The 21,468-nt window shown below is 44.3% G+C and overlaps 2 protein-coding genes across 6 annotated transcripts in view; both read right to left on the minus strand.

Moving 5' to 3' along the window:
- Nucleotides 1-4,009, minus strand: part of LOC123994385 (ankyrin repeat and sterile alpha motif domain-containing protein 1B-like) — a 509,344-nt gene extending 505,335 nt beyond the window's left edge. Inside the window, 1 exon segment of the mRNA XM_046296905.1 lies at nucleotides 3,292-4,009. Within this exon segment, the coding sequence (XP_046152861.1) occupies nucleotides 3,292-3,422 (131 nt within the window). The 5' untranslated portion in view covers nucleotides 3,423-4,009.
- Nucleotides 4,010-12,068: 8,059 nt separating this feature from the next.
- The window catches only part of LOC123994386 (UHRF1-binding protein 1-like), a 64,895-nt gene continuing 55,495 nt past the window's right edge, over nucleotides 12,069-21,468 (minus strand). For 3 of the 5 annotated variants that reach the window (XM_046296907.1, XM_046296906.1, XM_046296910.1), the window contains 6 exons: nucleotides 19,802-19,952; nucleotides 19,530-19,586; nucleotides 17,801-18,057; nucleotides 17,612-17,720; nucleotides 15,710-15,864; nucleotides 12,069-14,885 (listed from right to left, as the gene is read on the minus strand). In XM_046296907.1, the coding sequence (XP_046152863.1) occupies nucleotides 14,757-14,885; nucleotides 15,710-15,864; nucleotides 17,612-17,720; nucleotides 17,801-18,057; nucleotides 19,530-19,586; nucleotides 19,802-19,952 (858 nt within the window). In that variant the 3' untranslated portion in view covers nucleotides 12,069-14,756. Of the gene's footprint in view, nucleotides 14,935-15,709; nucleotides 15,865-17,611; nucleotides 17,721-17,800; nucleotides 18,058-19,529; nucleotides 19,587-19,801; nucleotides 19,953-21,468 lie in introns of all 5 variants that reach the window. The other 2 variants (XM_046296909.1, XM_046296908.1) reach the window with 2 other exon arrangements.

Consider the following 21,468-nt stretch of genomic DNA (forward strand, 5'->3'; position numbering starts at 1 on the left):
CTAGTGTACGTGAACTACGACCGTGTACAGCTAGTGTACGTGAACTACGACCGTGTACAGCTAGTGTACGTGAACTACGACCGTGTACAGCTAGTGTACGTGAACTACGACCGTGTACAGCTAGTGTACGTGAACTACGACCGTGTACAGCTAGTATACGTGAACTATGACAGTGTACAGCTAGTGTACCTGAACTACGACCGTGTACAGCTAGTATGTGTACAGCTAGTATATGTGAACTACGACCGTGTACAGCTAGTATGTGTATAGCTAGTATATGTGAACTACGACCGTGTACAGCTAGTATGTGTACAGCTAGTATATGTGAACTACGACCGTGTACAGCTAGTGTACCTGAACTACGACCGTGTACAGCTAGTATGTGTACAGCTAGTATATGTGAACTACGACCGTGTACAGCTAGTGTACGTGAACTACGACTGTGTACAGCTAGTATGTGTACAGCTAGTATATGTGAACTACGACCGTGTACAGCTAGTGTACGTGAACTACGACTGTGTACAGCTAGTATGTGTACAGCTAGTATATGTGAACTACGACCGTGTACAGCTAGTATGTGTACAGCTAGTGTACGTGAACTACGACCGTGTACAGCTAGTATGTGTACAGCTAGTGTACGTGAACTACGACCGTGTACAGCTAGTGTACGTGAACTACGACCGTGTACAGCTAGTGTACGTGAACTACGACCGTGTACAGCTAGTGTACGTGAACTACGACCGTGTACAGCTAGTGTACGTGAACTACGACCGTGTACAGCTAGTATGTGTACAGCTAGTATATGTGAACTACGACCGTGTACAGCTAGTGTACCTGAACTACGACCGTGTACAGCTAGTATGTGTACAGCTAGTATATGTGAACTACGACCGTGTACAGCTAGTGTACGTGAACTACGACCGTGTACAGCTAGTATGTGTACAGCTAGTATATGTGAACTACGACCGTGTACAGCTAGTGTACGTGAACTACGACCGTGTACAGCTAGTATGTGTACAGCTAGTATGTGTACAGCTAGTGTACGTGAACTACGACCGTGTACAGCTAGTATGTGTACAGCTAGTGTACGTGAACTACGACCGTGTACAGCTAGTGTACGTGAACTACGACCGTGTACAGCTAGTGTACGTGAACTACGACCGTGTACAGCTAGTGTACGTGAACTATGACCGTGTACAGCTAGTGTACGTGAACTACGACCGTGTACAGCTAGTGTACGTGAACTACGACCGTGTACAGCTAGTGTACGTGAACTACGACCGTGTACCATTAGTATATGTGAACTATGAACGTGTACAGCAAGTATGTGTACAGCTAGTATATATCTGAACCATGGCCATGAAATCATCTGCTATTGATTTTCCTGTGTGTGTGTGTGTGTGTGTGTGTGTGTGTGTGTGTGTGTGTGTGTGTGTGTGTGTGTGTGTGTGTGTGTGTGTGTGTGTGTGTGTGTGTGTGTGTGTGTGTGTGTGTGTGTGGTCCACTATGTGGTGCTGAGAGGTTTTGGAAAATGGCCTCACAGCTTTGGAATATTCTGAATGACTCGAGCCTCAAGATGGGAGAATATGTATCATTGTCTCCCAAAGAAAACTCCAAACATTACCTACCCTAATAGAACCCTCCACCTTCCGTTTGACTCACACACACTTTTATGAGTCAGGGAATAAGCCTGCGGGGGTTGACAAAACCTTGTCCAGATGGACAGTCTATAGTCCACCCACTGTTTCACAGACTTGACTGCATGGACCATTGCCTTGTCCCAAAAAAAGCCCAAATTTCAGTGTAACCCAGTACAACACACACACACACGCTACACAACAGTTCCTCAGGGACACCATTTTCTGTCAAAGCAAGCTTGTGCTAGGAATACATAGCACAGGCCTATTCAAACATTGGATTTGATGCCAGCAGTCTTGTGGGACTGGTACAAAATGACACTTCCAAATATTGTACCACATGGCAGTTAATATGTACATATTGTTGTTTGATTCCTTTTCCTAATTTAACTGTAATATGTAAATATTGTTTTGTTTTTATTGTTCCTGGAGGCTGTTGCCATGGTGATGTACAAGCCTACCCTTTAGCTCTTTACACGCAGTTTAAGCACGCACAAACACAGTTCCCATGCTCCCCGTCCCTCTTGCTTCATAGGCGTACGCCCTTCCTATCTTCTACTGTCTTGTTCCACACTCTCTCCCATCAGTGCTCCTCAACACGGCTGTAAAAGCAAAGCACTGCTGCACGGCCTGAGGTGATGCTCCTCCAGTACGCCCGGTCCTTTGATCTAACTGATCACCTATCGGTCCTCTCTTCTTTACTGATAGAGATGGAAGGAGAGGCCTGGAGGAACGGGACTATTCTCACAGTCTAAAGTTGTCTTTATACGAGGCTACAAGGTTCCGTTTTGGCCTGAAAGACTATCCTTTTATGAGTTTACAGCATATCACAAACACTCGGACTATGTTATGGTGATTTAATAGTAGCCTATTTAATGTATCAATGACGGCACACTGGCATAGGTCTACACACCATGAGGCCTTCAACTGGCCCTCAATAGGCACGGAGTGTTTAGGCTACTGATCAATGCCAAATGTTCATGCTGGTTGCTCCGACTAGACGTAACATAGTAGACATATTTTGAGGTACCTCCAAGTCGTATGATACTGTATGTAGGAATGGTCTGGTTACTTAAGACATTAAGACAGAAATTAATGCTATTTGATTTGTAACATATCATACGGATTGGAGTACGTAACATATCCTACTAAATGGAGGGATACAAAAGAACGTCCCAAACCATACTAATTGCCCTGAGACCAGGTGGAAATGAACAAATATATTTACAATGAAACATCAACATTTGCAGTAGTAAGTGATCAGGCTACAGGTCATTGCTGGCAACACCACCTTCGGACAAAACCATGCATTATTATAATGTATAGCCAGAGTCAGTGTAAAAGTGCACAACAATTTGACAGCTGTCAAGATTGATGCCAATCTTATGCACAGTTTGTGCGCCAAATGTATATCTAACGCAAAGCCCCTTCACAGACACAAAGACGGCAACCAGGCTTTAGCAGAGGCTGCCTCGGGCTTTCCTGAATTCACATAAAGTAATTGGTCTCATGTCAGTTTGCATAAAAGTGCTATGCTCCAACTTTGGCGCAACAGCCCGTCTTTTTCAACGTAGACAATAGAAGTATGTCAATAGTAGTATCAACAAGGCAATCTTCTTATGACATGAAAGTGTATGTTGACGACTTCGTTTACCTCAGTAGGTTTGGCAGAGGTATGGAGCCCGAGGCTGTCCCCAGGATTCCCCTTTTCCCACTCAGTAATTTCTCCACCAGGACCACATTCCCGGTCCGGGCCGCTTCTAGTAGTTCTTGTTCCTTCCCCATCCCGACCGAACTTCTTATAATCCCGGATTTATAATCCGAAAACCGGTACGTGGAAAGAGAATGACGGCGGTGGGGACACCCCTTCACTGTATCGTGTAAAAAAACATCTCAGTGTGTTCTTTTTACTGCATGTTGCAGTAAGCGTTCCCTCAAATGCAAATGGGTAGGTTACCGTCCGCAGTGTGCTGCAAGGTTGGCAGGCTCAGTTGCAGAACGAGTCCATTGTCGAACCGAACGCAGGAATGAAGAACCGTAAATAGCGCATTTTGCACGGTGCTGCCTGCTGCAGCTGTCTTGAGGGAACTACGAACAAGCCGGTTGCCAAACCCAGACCGCCGCTCGGGCTCTTCTCTCTCGGTTCGGCTTTTTTGTCCTCTCTTCTCTCTCCGTGTTGCCCAACAAACACGTTGTGTGGTGTCTTCTCGTTCTATGTCTGTCTGTTATTGTGGCATCCCAATCGCTCCCTCTTTCTTTCTCTCCAGTTCTCCACTTTCTTCGAACCGCACTCACCAGAGTGCCTAATGGTATCCTGCCTAATACAACGTTGTACAGTATGGGCGTGGATGGCGGGTTACAGCACCAACCCGAGGCGAAAAGGCTTTGTTATTTATTTGCTCATTTAAAAAAGTCACAGGTTATATGAAAATGCTCCTATATTCGGATAGCAGTCAGCTTTAGGAGGAATATCGATGTGTATATTCCACTATTGAGCGAATAACGGGTGCACATTTCATTATTATTGGTTTATCAAGATAACCGTCCAAAATACATAAATCAGTGGATGCTGTAAAACAAAAATCTGGGCCATATAGTGAAAATAATAGCAGCCTTGGTCTATGCCACCTGTTTGTATGACAGAACAAGCAAGAGCCCGATGTTTTTTAATGGTCTGCTCTGTCCATTGACAGGCTTGGATTGAGACACACCCCCTTTGTCAATCTCTTCATCCCTTGCCAGATTAAAAAAAAAAAAAATTAACCGTTATTTAACCTTTATTTACCTAGGCAAGTCAGTTAAGAACAAATTCTTATTTACAATGAGGCCTACTCCGGCCAAACCCTCACCTAAACCGGCCAATTGTGCGCCACCCTATGGACCCCCAATCACAGCCGGTTGTGATACAGCCCAGGATCAAACCAGGGTCTGTAGTGACGCTTCTAGAACTGAGATGCAGTGTCTTAGACCGCCACCCTGTGACCTGCAGATAATACCCAATTATTCGCTAGTTCACTATTGGTTAATTAGGAATGATGTCACTAACAACACTGTAAATTATAGGAACACACACAGCTGTGTGATTGTGCCCTGGCTCCTGTCTGGACCTCTGATGTGAGCTCAGTGCATTGCTTCCAGTCTTGCTGGGAAGAGAAGAACGTCCTATTGAGAGAGATGGAGAAAAACAGAGAGTAGGACTTCATATAGCCTACTAAACGAGAGGGAGGAGAGAAATATCCTTGCCAGAGAGAGGAGGAGAGAAATCTCCTTACCAGAGAGAGAGAGAGAAATCTCCTTGCCAGAGAGAGAGAGAAATCTCCTGAGAGAGAGAGAGAGAAATCTGAGAGAGAGAGAGAGAGAGAAATCTCCTTGAGAGAGAAATCTCCTTGAGAGAGAAATCTCCTTGAGAGAGAAATCTCCTTGAGAGAGAAATCTCCTTGAGAGAGAAAGAGAGAGAAATCTCCTTGAGAGAGAAATCTCCTTGAGAGAGAAATCTCCTTGAGAGAGAGAGAGAAATCTCCTTGAGAGAGAGAGAGAAATCTCCTTGAGAGAGAGAGAGAAATCTCCTTGAGAGAGAGAGAGAAATCTCCTTGAGAGAGAGAGAGAAATCTCCTTGAGAGAGAGAGAGAAATCTCCTTGAGAGAGAGAGAGAAATCTCCTTGAGAGAGAGAGAAATCTCCTTGAGAGAGAGAGAAAGAGAGAGAGAGAGAGAGAGAGAGAGAGAGAGAGAGAGAGAGAGAGAGAGAGAGAGAGAGAGAGAGAGAAGCAGCCCCATGGGGTGTTGGATAGAGATACTACAATCTGACTGTCAGGGGAGAGTAGCGAAGCTGATCTCATAAACCAAATCGATTCCATGGCAGAACCACAGACATACAAGACAGTCCTTGTTTCACTCCATTGTGTAGCTGTCGTTCGGTCATTTCATTGGTGATGAGAGGAGAAATGTGTGCTTCAAAATGAGTCAAACCTATTAAATCTATTTTTTTGTTTTCTACTCTTCTCCTTTCTGATTTTTAACTGGATTATATGACAAAACGACAGCAAGGTGCGCATTCAGCAAGACGCAACATTTTGGAACACAGGCGCTCAAAATATGAGTTTGTCTCAGACACATACAATAAGGAATCACCTTGCCTATTTTCATGGCATTTCTATCTACAACATTTGACTTTTGAACGTCCCTCTAGGTGACTAGACTACATGGGAAAATAAGGTCAATACCCATACCTACCAGTAGATGTCCCACTTGGACTGCTTTTCTGTCTTCATCAAGGACGTTGACAGCATACACAACACTGGACAGTAAGGGCTCTGTCTCAATCCATCCATGTCATCTCCTTGACTACTCGGATCCGAAAGACATGTCCACAATTAACAACTGTAAGCAGTCTAGCACATTAAATATGGCCGACATCACAGGGCCATTATTTTGACCAGCAAACATTGGTTTCTGTTGCTCGTCAGGGGAAGTCCCCACTTCATAAGGTGTTTAGGTGTTGTTCACTACACATTCTGAAGGGTGCACTCATCGTGTTGATCTGAGCCAGGTGGCTCATCCACTGCTCCTCCCACTTAAGCCAGAGCCATTGAGATGCCTTCTCTGGCTCCTTTTCAGTTAATCTTTCCTCAATTCCTTTTCAAAAAACTCTGGAGAATGCCTGAGTGGAGGGATCTTGGACCATCCCCTTCAATACGCTTGAGAATGAGGCCAGGCGATACTCTAGAACCCTCAAATTTAAATCTGGACCTCTAAGCCAGTTCCACTGCTTTTTTTCTCCTCCCGACATGGGACACCAGGTGGTGCAATGAATTATCAGGTAAAACAGAAAACCAGCAGCACTCTGGACCACCAGGGTAGGATTTGATTACTCCTGGCCTAGGAAGTGAGGAGTCATGAATACGTATTGAGAATGAGCCTTGCCTCCTGTATATCTATGCGGCAGACCTTTCGTTGTGTTCCCTTTACTCAAATCAAATGTATTTATAAGGCCCTTCGTACATCAGCTGATATCTCAAAGTGCTGTACAGAAACCCAGCCTAAAACTCAAAACAGCAAGCAATGCAGGTGTAGAAGCACAGTGGCTAGGAAAAACTCCCTAGAAAGGCCAAAACCTAGGAAGAAACCTAGAGAGGAACCAGGCTCTGAGGGGTGGCCAGTTCTCTTCTGGCTGTACCGGGTGAAGATTATAACAGAACATGGCCAAGATGTTCAAATGACCAGCATGGTCAAATAATAATAATAATCACAGTAGTTGTTGAGGGTGCAGCAATTCAGCACCTCAGGAGTAAATGTCAGTAGGCTTTTCATAGCCGATCATTAAGAGTATCTCTACCACTCCTGCTGTCTTTAGAGCAGGGGTGTCAAAGTCAAATGGACGGAGGGCCAAATAAAAAATTTAGCTACAAGCCGAGGGCCGGACTGTTCGAATGTTCATTGAAAAATTTTTAAATGACGCATATAGTCTAGTGAACCTAATTGAACCTACTGAAAACCTAACAAATATATTCCAATATGATCAGATAAATAAAGCAATATTTTCTTATGGCTCTGTCAGTAATCTTTAATTTTCAACAGACACAAAAGACAAATTTCCTTTATATAAAAATCCCCATAACATGAACATTAAATGAAAGAAACCGGTATTCAAGGCACCATCAGTAGCCTATATTTTCTATTTTAGCAAAAGTGGGCTAAATTTACTTCAAAGAAAAAAACAATAATAGCAATTTTCTATCATCCACTCAACTGAAATATTTTTAAAATATAATTGGATTGAAATACAATAAAATAAAGTGCAAAAATCTATTAATCAAAAACAACACTTTGTTTAAGGAGAAGTAACATGCAGTGAAAACAAATATTAAACTTTAACTTTTAAACTTGAACTGAGTAAAAACTCTAAATATGTGATTGCACAGTAATGTTCACTTGTTTGAGGTTGAGGGTGATACTTGGTGGTGTCCCATCTTTTCCACAAGTTCATCAATGTTCGGGGTAAGGCTCTGAGCTGAGGAAATCCTCAGAATTGAGTGGAGGTGTTCAGCAGTAAGTCGACTTCTGTGTGATGTTTTGTTCAAGTTCATCAAAGAAAACAGTTGTTCACACAGGTATGTGCTGCCAAACATAGACAACGTTTGAGCAGCCTGGATGCGCAGCTGGGGCATTGTGTCGGGGAGGAAACGGGCGAACTCCGCAGCACCCACTGCCGCATATTTTGCCCTCAGTGCATCATTGCATTGGAGGTCAATCAACTCCATTTGGAGGTTTGGTGGTGAGCTTTCCACGTCAACAGCAAATGGGTTACCGAGCAGTTCCAACCTGCTTTTTTGTGCTTCAAAGTCAGCAAATCGGCGTCGAAAGTCAGCGGCAAGCATACCTATTTTATCAGCCAACTGTGCGCTCGGGAACGCACTGGTAGAGAGCTTTCTCTTTCATGGTCTGGCAGCTGGGAAAGTGGCTCAAATTTTCTTTCCGCATCTGCGTCTCCCACAGAGTCAGTTTGGTTTTAAATGCCTTCACTGTACTGTACATATCAGAGATGACACGATCCCGACCCTGCAGCTGCAAGTTCATTGCATTCAGATGACTCGTAATGTCACACAGAAAAGCCATTTCACACAGAAACATTTCGTCTCGGAGTTGTGTTGTGTCTTTCCCTTTGCTGTCCAAGAACAGACAAATCTCCTCACGAAGCTCGAAACATCTTTGAAGCACCTTTCCCTGGCTTAGCCATCGCACCTCTGTGTGATAAGGCAAATCACCATGCTCCGTTTCTAACTCCGTCAGAAATGCCTTGAACTGGCGGTGATTCAAACCTTTGGCTCTGATAAAGTTAACTGTGCGCGTGATGATGCTCATTACATGCTCCATTTTCAAGGCTTTACCGCACAACGCTTCCTGGTGTATGATACAATGATAAGCTGTCAGCTCACCTGTCGCGTTTTCCTCTTGCATCTTTTCCCGTATCTTCCCCACCAGTCCGCTCCTGTGTCCACACATCGCAGGTGCTCCGTCGGTTGTCAAACCCACGAGTTTTTCCCAAGGCAGCTCCATCTCATTTACACATCTTGACACCTCTTCATACAAATCATGCCCCGTAGTTGTGCCATGCATAGGACGTAAAGCCAAAAACTCCTCTGTCACGCTTAGGCTGGAGTCCACTCCGCGGATGAAAATTGACAACTGGGCAATGTCAGAAATGTCGGTGCTCTCATCCACAGCCAAGGAATATGCAATGAAATCTTTTCCCTTTTTCACAAGCTGCTCTTTTAGATTGATGGACAACTGGTCTACTCTCTCGGCAATGGTGTTTCTGCTCAGACTCACATTTAAAAAGAGTTGCCTTTTTTCTGGGCAAACTTCGTCACAAACTTTAATCATGCAGTTTTTGATGAAATCCCCTCCGTAAATGGCCGGGCTGATTTAGCGATCTCTTCTGCCAAAATAAAACTGGCCTTGACAGCAGCCTGGCCTTGTGATTTGGCTTTTTGAACAGAGCCTGTCGAGATTTGAGGCCTCGTTTTAATTCCTCTGCCTTTTGTAGCCTTTGTTCCATGTCCATATTCTTGTTTTTGTCCGCGTGTTTCGTTTCATAATGTCGTCTCAGATTATACTCTTTCAGTACCGCCACACTTTCTCCACACAGAAGACACACAGGTTTTCCAGCTACCTCCGTGAACAAATACTCCGACTCCCACCTTGTTTGAAACCCCCGATTCTCAGTGTCCACCTTCCGTTTTGCCATTTTTGATGGGTATCTGAAAGTTAATTTTACTGTGATGCTGACAACTGCTGTGCCAATAAATATTGAAATGAAGCAGCCTACTGCTCGGTGCGTCACCGTTGCATTGTGGGAAATGTAGTATTGGTGCGTGTAAAAGATCTGCGGGCTGCCGGCTTGCTGCGGTCTGCGGGCCGGTTCTAATAATAAATCAAGATCATCCCAGGGGCCGTAAAAAACCTTCCCGCGGGCCTTGACTCTGACATATGTGCTTTAGAGAGTTGAAAACAGCAGATCTGGGACAGGTAGCACGTCCGGTGAACAAGTCAGGATTCCATAGCCGCAGGCAGAACAGTTGAAACTGGAGCAGCAGCACGGCCAGGTGGACTGGGGACAGCAAGGTGTCATCATGCCAGGTAGTCCTGAGGCATGGTCCTAGGGCTCAGGTCCTCAGAGAGAATTAGAGAGAGCATACTTAAATTCACACAGGACACCAGATAAGACAGGAGAAGTACTCCAGATATAACAGACTGATCCTAGCCCCCTGACACAAACTACTGCAGCATAAATACTGGAGGCTGAGACAGGAGGGGTCAGGAGACACTGTGGCCCCATCCGATGATACCCCCGGACAGGGCCAAACAGGAAGGATATAACCCCACCCACTTTTCCAAAGCACAGGCCCCACACCACTAGAGGGATATCTTCAACCACCAACTTACCATCCTGAGACAAGGCCGAGTATTGCCCACAAATATCTCTGCCACGGCACAACCCAAGGGGGGGCGCCAACCCAGACAGGAAGATCACGTCAGTGACTCAACCCACTCAAGTGACGCACCCCTCCTAGGGACGGCATGATAGAGCACCATTAAGACAGTGACTCAGCCCCTGTAATAGGGTTTGAGGCAGAGAATCCCAGTGGAAAGAGGGGAACCGACCAGGCAGAGACCGCAAGGGCGGTTCGTTGCTCCAGAGCCTTTCCGTTCACCTTCACACTCCTGGGCCAGACTACACTCAATCATAGGACCTACTGAAGAGATGAGTCTTCAATAAAGACTTAAAGGTTGAGACCAAGTCTGCGTCTCTCACATGGGTAGGCAGACCATTCCATTAAAATGGAGCTCAATAGGAGAAAGCCCTGCCTCCAGCTGTTTGCTTAGAAATTCTAGGGACAATTAGGAGGCCTGCGTCTTGTGACCATAGCATACGTGTAGGTATGTACGGCAGGACCAAATCAGAGAGATAGGTAGGAGCAAGCCCATGTAATGCTTTGTAGGTTAGCAGTAAAACCTTGAAATCAGTCCTTGCCTTAACAGGAAGCCAGTGCAGGGAGGTTAGTCAGGATTCTAGCAGCCGTATTTGAAACTAACTGAAGTTTATTTAGTGCTTTATCCGGGTAGCCGGAAAGTAGAGCATTGCAGTAGTCTAACCTAGAAGTAACAAAAGCATGGATACATTTTTCTGCATCATTTTTGGACAGAAAGTTTCTGATTTTTGCAATGTTACGTAGATGGAAAAAAGGCTGTCCTTGAAACGGTCTTGATATGTTCGTCAACAGAGAGATCAGGGTGCAGAGTAAAGCCGAGGTCCTTCACAGTTTTATTGTAGACGACTGTACAACCATCAATATTAATTGTCCAATTCAACAGAAGATCTCTGTTTCGTGGGACCTAGAACAAGCATCTCTGTTATGTCCCAGTTTAAATGTAGAACATTTGCAGCCATCCACTTCCTTATGTCTGAAACACAGGCTTCTAGCGAGGGCAATTTTGGGGCTTCACCATGTTTCATTGAAATGTACAGCGGTGTGTCATCCGCATAGCAGTGAAAGTTTACATGTTTTCGAATGACATCCAAAGATTGACAAAGTTCAATACAACTATTTTCCTTAAAAATCGTTAAAACTATCCATAATTCCTATCAAGACTAGTATAAGTGATTAGACACACATGTATATACTCCTCAGTGCAGAATCCTAAGTGCCCTTCACAATGGTGCCCTCCACTGGTAGACACTTGGTCTTCAATCCCTTGTCAATGTCTGATACTTTCAGCAGCTTCCTCTATCCACTCCTCCCATGGAAGTGTTTGCTCTGTCCGGTTAGTGGACTGGTTGAAGTTCCCTTGTCCAGATGCACCAGGTTTCAACCCCCCACAATTCACTAGACAGATGACCTTGGGTGTGCACCATGTTTCATAAGATATACATGTTGATCATTTATCTGATACTTTTGTCCCCCCAGACTTGGGGAATTCAATTTAAGGGCAATTACGCCACTTTTCAACCTCATTCATTATTGCCGTCGATCCCCGGGACCACCCATACGTAGAATGTATGCACACATGACTGTAAGTCGCTTTGGATAAAAGCGTCTGCTAAATGGCATATATTAGATATGAAAATCACTGTTTTTAAAATGTATTTACTTTTGATGTCATTGGGCAGAACTTTTACTTTATATATATATTTTTATCTCTACAAAACATAGAAATGCACCATTTTCACTTATGTAGACACTGGTATTGTGTTGGAGACAAAGAAAATTAGGTTGGAATTGCCCCTTAAGGTAGATAGGTAAAACAATCACATCACAATCATTGCAAGTAAAAGTCCCCTAAATAGAGAAGCTATTAGCATAATCATTGCTAGTAAGAATAGACAAGTGCAAGTGTTAGTGCAAAGGAAGAACAGTAGGACAACTGAGAAAGACATTTTTGATTGGATACCTTTTTATTTTTCATCAGTAGCTCAGCAGCTTCGACAGACAAATATTACAAATCCTTTCCTTTTTGTACACAGGTTTTCAGGAGCTGAGCAGGTCAAGGGAGGGGCTATTGTAATGAGGGGGCGGGTCAATCCGGACAAGGAAGTGGATGAGAAAGTTAGAAACTCCAGAGAGGGCAGCCTTTAAAGTACAATCAAGCATTCAAATCCTAACTGCCATTCAAATGTTGTCAGTGTTGAGCAGGTAAGTGAACCAGCAAGTGAAGCGCAGCTTGGAAAGACATTCAGCTGGACTGAACTAGGCCTAGGCTGAGCTAGGTCCATTTGGATAGTTAACAACTTTAAAGTAGAAAAAGTATGTATTCCCAAACTGCCCTTTTTGAAGGACTAGGATGGGGTCATTCGAGTGAGCCTGCCAGTGAAAACCAAAGAAAGACCAGTTGCCATCGTTGGTGTAAACAGAACTACCTTTACCTTCTTCGGTTTTGTTTTAGGGTAGTTGTGTTTTTACTTGATCTCATTGCCATACGGGACAGAGAACCTGCAGACTGCACCTTTAAAGAGAGGCAAGCCATTGTAATCTGTCAGCAAATCTCATTCTACTACTGGAAACGTCTCTGTGTAAGACGCGATGCTTCAGACAGAACTGCCTTGTGACTGAATTGTGTGTGTGAGCCAAAATCATGCTCCAAAGGGGAAATACAGCTCTATTCTACAACACTCCAAGGCTTCCCCAACAGACAAGCATGGTGCAGCAGATATGGGCACGACGTCACGTTGGTGAAAAACTACATGTAGGATTATGCAAATATAGAATGAACACACAGAAAAGCACATGCCGTTTCCCCTCCTGCACTGGGAGGAGTTACCTAACGTAGCAGGAGTAAAATAAACACCTGAAACTGGTTCTTCTACAACAAATCTTGACAAGAAGGGAGGGGGAGGAGTCAGGGAGGTTCTCTTCTGCACCATTCAACCAATCCAGTCCATGTGGAGGAGAAGATGGAGCGTCACCTTGTTAATGATCAAAAGTGGAAGTCGTGTCACAGGCTTTTTCCATTTCCCCTTAAAACCGGATCGTCCGGTGTTGGGCTCGGCAGAGGGTAGGCGAAAGCTGTATTCATTAGTCACAGACCTTTGCAAAAAAAACATTTTGCTACAGAAACCATTTACTCTAGGAACTAAACGGAAGCAAACAACGCAAACAGAACCAATGGGGGGGGCTACCTGAATTTGTCCAATCGTTGCAAAACGTTTTCTGTTTGGGTAAATGTTTTTAGTTGCAAAATGTTTTGAACAGAAAATACATTCTGTAAAGGAATCTGAATAATGAATACACCCCAGGCTTCATCCTCATAGGAGAAAAGAGATGGTAACTTGCTCTCCATATTAGTGTTCTTTCCACTCATTGAATAATCGAGAGATGACAGGATAGTGTTCTCAACCGGATTGGATGATGCTTTCGTACAGGGATCGTATTTACAATGAATATAGTTCAAAAGTGCTGGACACACAACTAGCTATTTACATGTAGAAAAATAGTGGGGAATAAACAGTGCAGTGGGACATTATGGGCATTGTAGACATCAACTAGATGGAATGGAAGAAAAGTACATGTGAAAATATATAATTGTATATTTTCCTTTTCAATTAAATGAAATGCTTGTTTTAGTTGCATGACAAATACATGTTGAAAACACACTGCACAACCATTCAGAATTCTGTAGAAAACATTGTGTACGCTTTGCCCATCATAAGTACATTACCATATACACACCAAATACAATTGGTTCAGCGCTAGATACATTTTTTTCCATAAGCACCAAACTACATGTTTAGTTTCAGCACAGTGCAAAATAAGTCTATTTTTAAGACATTCCTCCATAGTTATGACATTCAGTGTCTCACCCCACCCAGGCAAGCTCCTCCCATCAAAGGTCATTACATATAGAATATGTTCCTCAAAAATATGATGCTTGATAAAGTTGCCCATTTTTGCATTGTTTCTCCTATTTAAGGTAACGATTCAGGGAGGGCAACTTTTCCCCCAAGCCTAACATTCAGGACTCCCACCCCACCTCCCTAGCCCCTCCATTCCACTTGAGGGCTGTTTAATTTAGATTAGTCTCATCTCCCCTCCATCCCTCCTTATGCTCCTATATTTAGGGGGCTGCTCTGGCTTGCAGAGTCGGATTACTGGAGACTGAACACTAACTTACTGCATAAAGAGAGAAACTCAAAACAAGCACAACAATCATGTAAAACTAGCATGTAAAACAAGCATGTGTACTGCAGTCCTAGTCCCAGCCCAGGGATGACACAGCAGCACTGTATCGAGGAAGGGATGAAAGTCTAACACTGTCCACTATCCAGTTCCTGAGATGAGGGTGGTAGTGAAAAAGTAGCCCCACTCTAGTTCTCAGGGACTGTGTGTGTGTGTGTGTGTTAAGGAGTAGACTTCATGGACTGTGTGTGTGTGTGGTTTAGTTCTTAGGCGACCAGCCCTTCATCAGAACAGGCTTGAATGACCTGGCTGATGCTTGAATAATACTTGTGTGATGCTACATCAAGTAGCTCCAGTATCCAGCACCCCCTCTCTCCTCTCTGCTTCCTCCCTGTGGTGATATGCAGCACTACAGACTGGTGGTCACTGGGCCTCTGGTGGCCTACCCTAGCTGCTGTTCACTTTGAGACTCTTCATGCGGTGTAACAGGAAGTCCTTCTCCATTTGGGCCTCAGCTAGAGCCATCTTGGCTTTGGAGAGCTCCAGTTTCAAACACTCATTCTCCTCTATCAGCAGCTAGGGGTAAACAGAAGAGATGGTGTTGATAAGCGTGGTGGTTAAATTCCTATGAAAGAGTGCAGGGCATAACATTAGATTTTTGGTCAGATTTTTTTACCAGCCAAAATATTTCTCCCCCGCTAAAATGACAAAAACAAAGCATGATTTGTAATGTATCCAAAACAAATGTATTACTAGAAAGGTAATGTGGTATATTGTTTAATTGAATTTGTGACTTGAGTACACACACACACACACACACACAAAATATCACAGATGAGACAAACATTTTCACCTGCCCCTTTAAGGGCTGGAGGTTACCATGGTAACACTACTCAGGTCATGTTTGTGGCTGTGAGATTGAGTCTGACAAGTAGAAGCGTTATCTTCGCTTCCCGAGCAGTTGAAACTCAAACATAGAAAAACAACCTAGCGTGTGAACAAAACAATGTAAATAGCAGAGAAACACAACGTCTCACTTCAGTCGATTTTTGTTTCAAGTAAATTAGACAAACTTTTATGCCTGTGTGCAGCTCTTCACATGCGCACTGTCCTAAGAGCAAAGTGGAATAGGCTGCATAGGATTTGCAGTTCTTTGACTTGTCCGATTAATTTACAAGCTATGAAACAAAACGGTGGAAATAACTTAAATATCGCAGCATTTATTTTTCATGTGATCATACTTGCCTATTTTTAGTCACAAATGAGAGTGAAATGCTCGCACTGTGGAGCCCTGACCCTCCACCAATTGTCTTACCTGAAAATTACACCCTCATTTGGCAGGTGGCGGGTGTTCATTTTAGGCCCTGGAGTAGTGGGTGGTGTGTGTGTGAACTACTCACCTGTTCTTTGTTGGAGGGGGCTGGGCTAGGGCTAGGAGGGTCAGGGGTCTGTGTGGCCTTGGGAGTGCTGCTGACCACACTTTCAGAGACTGGAGACAGACCGCTGTCAATCAATTGGACTTCTTTCTTAGGCCCCGCCTCAGACATATTTTCCACTGTGACAACAGAGGGTGGGGGGAGTGGGTGAAAGGTAGAAATAAACTTGAAAGTTATGTCATTGTATGATTATGAAATGGGGCGGAGGGTGTGTGTGTGTGCGCGTGTGACAGTGTATTTGTGTATAAGTGAATGCGCGAGGCAGTGTGTGTTTGTGTATGAGTGAGTGAGTGAGTGAGTGAGTATACAGCTGAAGGGGGAAGATTACATACACTCAGGAGTCATTAAAACTCATTTTTCAACCACTCCACAAAATTCTTGTTATCAAACTATAATTTTGGCAAGTCTGTTAGGACATCTACTTTGTGCATGACACAAGTAATTTTTCCAACAATTGTTTACAGACAGATGATTTAACTTATAATTCACTGTATCACAATTCCAGTGGGTCAGAAGTTTACATACACTAAGTTGACTGTGCCTTTAAAGAGCTTGGAAAATTCCAGAAAATGATGTCATGGCTTTCGAAGCTTCTGATTGACTCAAATGATGTCAATTAGCCTATTGGAGGTGTGGATGTATTTCAAGGCCTACCTGTGGATGTATTTCAAGGACCACCTTCCTGTGGCAGTGCCTCTTTGCTTGACATAATGGGAAAATCATAAGAAATCAGCCAAGACCTCAGAAAAAGAATTGTAGACCTCCACAAGTCTGGTTCATCCTTGGGAGCAATTTCCAAACGCCTGAAGGTACCAAATTCATCTGTACAAACACCAAGAGATCACGCAGCCGTCATGCCGCTCAGGAAGGAGACACGTTCTGTCTCCTAGAGATGAACGAACTTAGGTGCGAAAAGTGCAAATCAATCCCAGAATAACAGCAAAGGACCTTGTGAAGATGCTGGAGGAAACAGGTACAAAAGTATCTATATCCACAGTAAAACGAGTCCTATATCGACATAACCTGAAAGGCCGCTCAGCAAGGAAGAAGCCACTGCTCCAAAACCGCCATAAAAAAGCCAGACTACAGTTTGCAACTGCACATGGGGACAAAGATCATACTTTTTGGAGAAATGTCCTCTGGTCTGATGAAACAAAAATAGAACTGTTTGGCCATCATCGCAAAATAGATGGCATCATGAGGGTGGAAAATTATTTGGATATATTAAAGCAACATCTCAAGTTAAAACTTGGTCACAAATGGGTCTTCCAAATGGACAATGACCCCAAGCATACTTCCAAAATTGTGGCAAAATGACTTAAGGACAACAAAGTCAAGGTATTGGAGTGGCCATCACAAAGCCCTGACCTCAATCCTATAGAGAATTTGTGGGCAGAACTGAAAAAGTGTGTGCGAGCAAGGAGGCCTACAAACCTGACTCAGTTACACCTGCTCTGTCAGAAGGAATGGGCCAACATTCACCCAATTTATTGTGGAAAGCTTCCCAATATGTTTGACCCAAGTTAAACAATTTAAAGGCAATGCTACCAAATACTAATTGAGTGTATGTAAACTTCTGACCCACTGGGAATGTGATGAAATAAATAAAAGCTGAAATAAATCACTCTACTATTATTCTGACATTTCACATTCTTAAAATAAAGTGGTGATCCTAACTGACCTAAGACAGGGAAGTTTTAGTAGGATTAAATGTCAGGAATTGTGAAAAACTATGTTTAAATGTATTTGGCTAAGGTGTATGTAAACTTCTGACTTCAACTCTATATGAGTGAATGTGTGAGGCAGTGTGTGTGTTTGTGTGTGTGTGGCAGTGTGTGTGTGTGAGGCAGTGTGTGTGTGTTTCACCCCCTATAGAGAAGGCTCCATCGTCGGTCCTGTGGATGAGCAGGTTGGAGATGTGCAGAGTGATGGGGGTGGGATCAGGGTCAGACGGGTTGTCACGGGGACCATCATCCTGCAGAGGGGGACAGAGGTTAATGTGTCTGTGGTTAATGTGTCTGTGGTTAATGTGTCTGTGTGTGTGTTCATCCCCACCTTCAGGTCGATGTGTGTGTCCCTGACGCTGATCTCCATCGGGAGGACCTGGGGGGCGGAGTCATCCTCCAGGAAGTGAGCCAGGTTCCTTAGCGACGACATGAGGAAGCTGGCCCGGTAGCCGTGGAGACGCAGCTGGAGGAAACCGTTGGTCTCGGCCAGGGGGGAGTGGGCGGCGGCACACGGCCCGCTCTCCAGCCGAGCCCTGACCTCCGGGAGATGGGTGGTCCCGTCTGTATTGGCCTCCAGACCACCACCTAGCGAGGGAAAGAGGAAGGAGTGGGGAGTGGAAGAGAAAATGAGAACATCAGTAATCAATTAATTCCCATTAAAAAGAGAAGGCATGGATTGGCTGCAATACAAACAGAATCACTGCAACCACAACTCAAAGAAAAGGCTCAGCGATGGCCGCTCGGCAGGCATAGAACCAGAAACTGCCTTACTGCTGACGCCAGTCTTTGAATCCATTACTAAGGTCTGACTAATTTGTAAATCAAGGGCCCTTCTGGTAGGTGGGGGTACTGATCCCATACAACTATTTAAAAGGACAGTAAAGTGTCACAGCAGCTGCACCCACGCAGACACACATTAACACTACAACAACGCATCGGTCACTGCCTCAGTCAGGAAGGAAGGAGATATGGAGGGAGGAAATGGCAGATGTGAGAGAAGATAAGAGGTAGAAACAGAAATAGTGAGAAAGTGATGGGGAGCGAGACATAGAGCGGGGTAGGAAAGGAGAGAGCGTGCGAGAGAGAGCGGGGTAGTGAAGGATAGAGATCTGGATTATTCTTCTGTGAAAGAGGGAGGAGGCAGAGCCGAGCTGAGAGAGAGATGGGGATTACTCTTCTGTGAGCTGAGAGAGAGATGGGGATTACTCTTCTGTGAGCTGAGAGAGAGATGGGGATTACTCTTCTGTGAGCTGAGAGAGAGAAGGGGATTACTCTTCTGTGAAAGAGGGAGGAGGCAGAGCAGAGAGAAATATGGGGATTACTCTTCTGTTAGCAGAGGGAGAGATGGGGATTACTCTTCTGTGAAAGAGGGAGGCGGCAGAGCTGAGCTGACAGAGATGGGAATTACTCTTCTGTAAAAGAGGGAGGGGGGGTAAATATGGACCTCACCAACCCCTCTTAAATATTCACACACGTTGGAGGTGACATGCTGGAGACACACATGCACACAACCTGGGGTGGCCAAAGACACATACAGACACTGGGTTTAATGTAGCTGGTAAAGGGAGCAAAACCCCCACCATCTCACTGCAGCAGTTAGACACACACACCCCTTGAGACATACACTGCAGTCACACATCCACACTGCAGTCACACACCCTTGAGACACACATTGCAGTCACACGTTTTTACTATCCTTGTGGGAACCAGAAGTCCTCACCAGGATAGTAAAACAAGGAAAATCAGGGACATTTTGCTGATCCCCACAAGGAAAGAGGCTATTTATAGGCTTAGGGGTTAGGTTTAGGGTTAGGTTTAGGGTTTAGGGGTTTGTGGTTAAGGAAAATAGGATTTTGAATGAGAATCAATTGTTTGGTCCCCACAAGGATAGTGAAACAAACGTGTGTAGCATGCTTGGTGGAGCAAAAATACTATCTGTCATTTCATACCAATGATGAAATCAGAGACACACTAAAACACTAACAAACAAACAGGAAGTAGCACTTGTGCGCAAGCTTGCGTTTGCCTACCCATGCTTATGTTCCACACACACATACCTTCGCTGCCTGGGGCAGGGGGTACAATAGTGCTGCCCTGAGCAGTGGGTACCATACCTGCAAGAGTTATGGAAGGGTAAACCAAGTCAATTGGGAGTGTTGTGTAGCCTTCATCCAGCTATAGATACTACTCCAAGAGAATGGGGAATAGTGAGACTGCAGTATGTTTAACTGCAATGTATGTCGTAGTGTACTAGCCCACAAGTATGTATGTATGTATGTATGCATGTATTCATTTGTGTGTCTACGCATGCATCTGTGTGCATCTTCACCCAGGCTGCGGTTGCTGAGGTATTGTCGGAGGCTGACGTTTCCCAGCTGTGTGGGTCTGACGCAGCCCACCTCCAGAGATACAGCTGTGCTCTCCCCTCGCACTTCCATCCCCCCACACACACACTGCACCTTCAGCACCAGCACCGACACCTGGGGGGGAGAGAGAGGGAGGGAGGGAGGCATTAAGTGGGATAGGAGAGTCAGCTAAAATGAATAAAAATGTATGTTAATTTAATCAATTCAGAAAGTGGGGTAAAATTACAGTTCAGGAAATGAAAAATGCTCAAGTACACTCATGCATGTGTGTGTATAGTGCATGTGTGTGTACAGTGCATGTGTGTGTACAGTGCATATGTATGTACAGTGCATGTGTATGTACAGTGCATTCAGAAAGTATTCAGACCACTTGATTTTTTCCACATTAAGTTACACTACAGCCTTGTTCTAAAATTGATTAAATAAAACAATACACACACAATACCTCATAATGACAAGGAGAAAAAAAGGTTTTTAGAAATGTTTGCAAATGTATTAAACATAAAAAACAAATACTTTATTTACATACAGTATTCAGACCTTTTGCTATGAGACTCGAAATTGAGTTCAGGTGCATCCTGTTTCCATTGATCATCCTTGATGTTTCTACAACTTGATTGGAGTAAATTCAATTGATTGAACATGATTTGGAAAGGCACACCTGTCTATATATGGTACCACAGTTGACAGTGCATGTCAGAGCAAAAACCAAGCTATGAGGTCGAAGGGATTGTCCGTAGAGCTCTGAGACAGGATTGTGTCGAGGCACAGATCTAGGGAAGGGTACCAAAACAGTTCTACAGCATTGAAGGTCCCCAAGAACACAGTGGCCTCCATCATTCTTAAATGGAAGTTTGGAACAAAAAAAGGGGGAAGAAGGGCCTTGGTCAGGGAGGTGGCAAAGAACCCAGAGTTCCTCTGTGGAGATGGAAGAACCTTCCAGAAGGACAACCATCTCTGCAGCACTCCACAAATCAGGACTTTTTGGTTGAGTGGCCAGACGGAAGCCACTCCTCAGTAAAATGCATATGACAGCCCGTTGGGAGTTTGCCAAAAGCCTCCTAAAGAATCTCAGACCTTGAGAAACAAGCTTCTCTGGTCTGATGAAACCAAGATTTAACTATTTGACCCGACTGCCAAACGTCACATCTGGAGGAAGTCTGGCACCATCCCTACGGTGAAGCATGTTTGTGGCAGCATCATGCTGTGTGGATGTTTTTCAGCGGCATGGACTGGAAGACTAGTCAAGATCGAGGCAAAGATGAACAGAGCAAAGTACAAGGAGATCCTTGATGAAAACCTGCTCCAGAGCGCTCAGGACCTCAGACTGGGACGAAGGTTCACCTTCCAACAGGACAACTACCTTAAGCACACAGCCAAGGAAACACAGGATTGGCTTCGGAAGAAGTCTCAATGTTCTCGAATGGCCCAGCCAGAGCCGGACTTGAACCAGATCGAACATCTCTGGAGTAGAGGTCGACCGATTATGATTTTAACGCCGATACCGATACAGATTATTGGACCAAAAAAAGCCGATACCGATTAATTGGCCGATTTTTATTTATTTATTTGTAATAATGACAATTACAACAATACTGAATGAACACTTATTTTAACTTAATATAATACA

This window comes from Oncorhynchus gorbuscha, linkage group LG14, assembly GCF_021184085.1.
Source record: "Oncorhynchus gorbuscha isolate QuinsamMale2020 ecotype Even-year linkage group LG14, OgorEven_v1.0, whole genome shotgun sequence".
Taxonomy (NCBI): domain Eukaryota; kingdom Metazoa; phylum Chordata; class Actinopteri; order Salmoniformes; family Salmonidae; genus Oncorhynchus; species Oncorhynchus gorbuscha.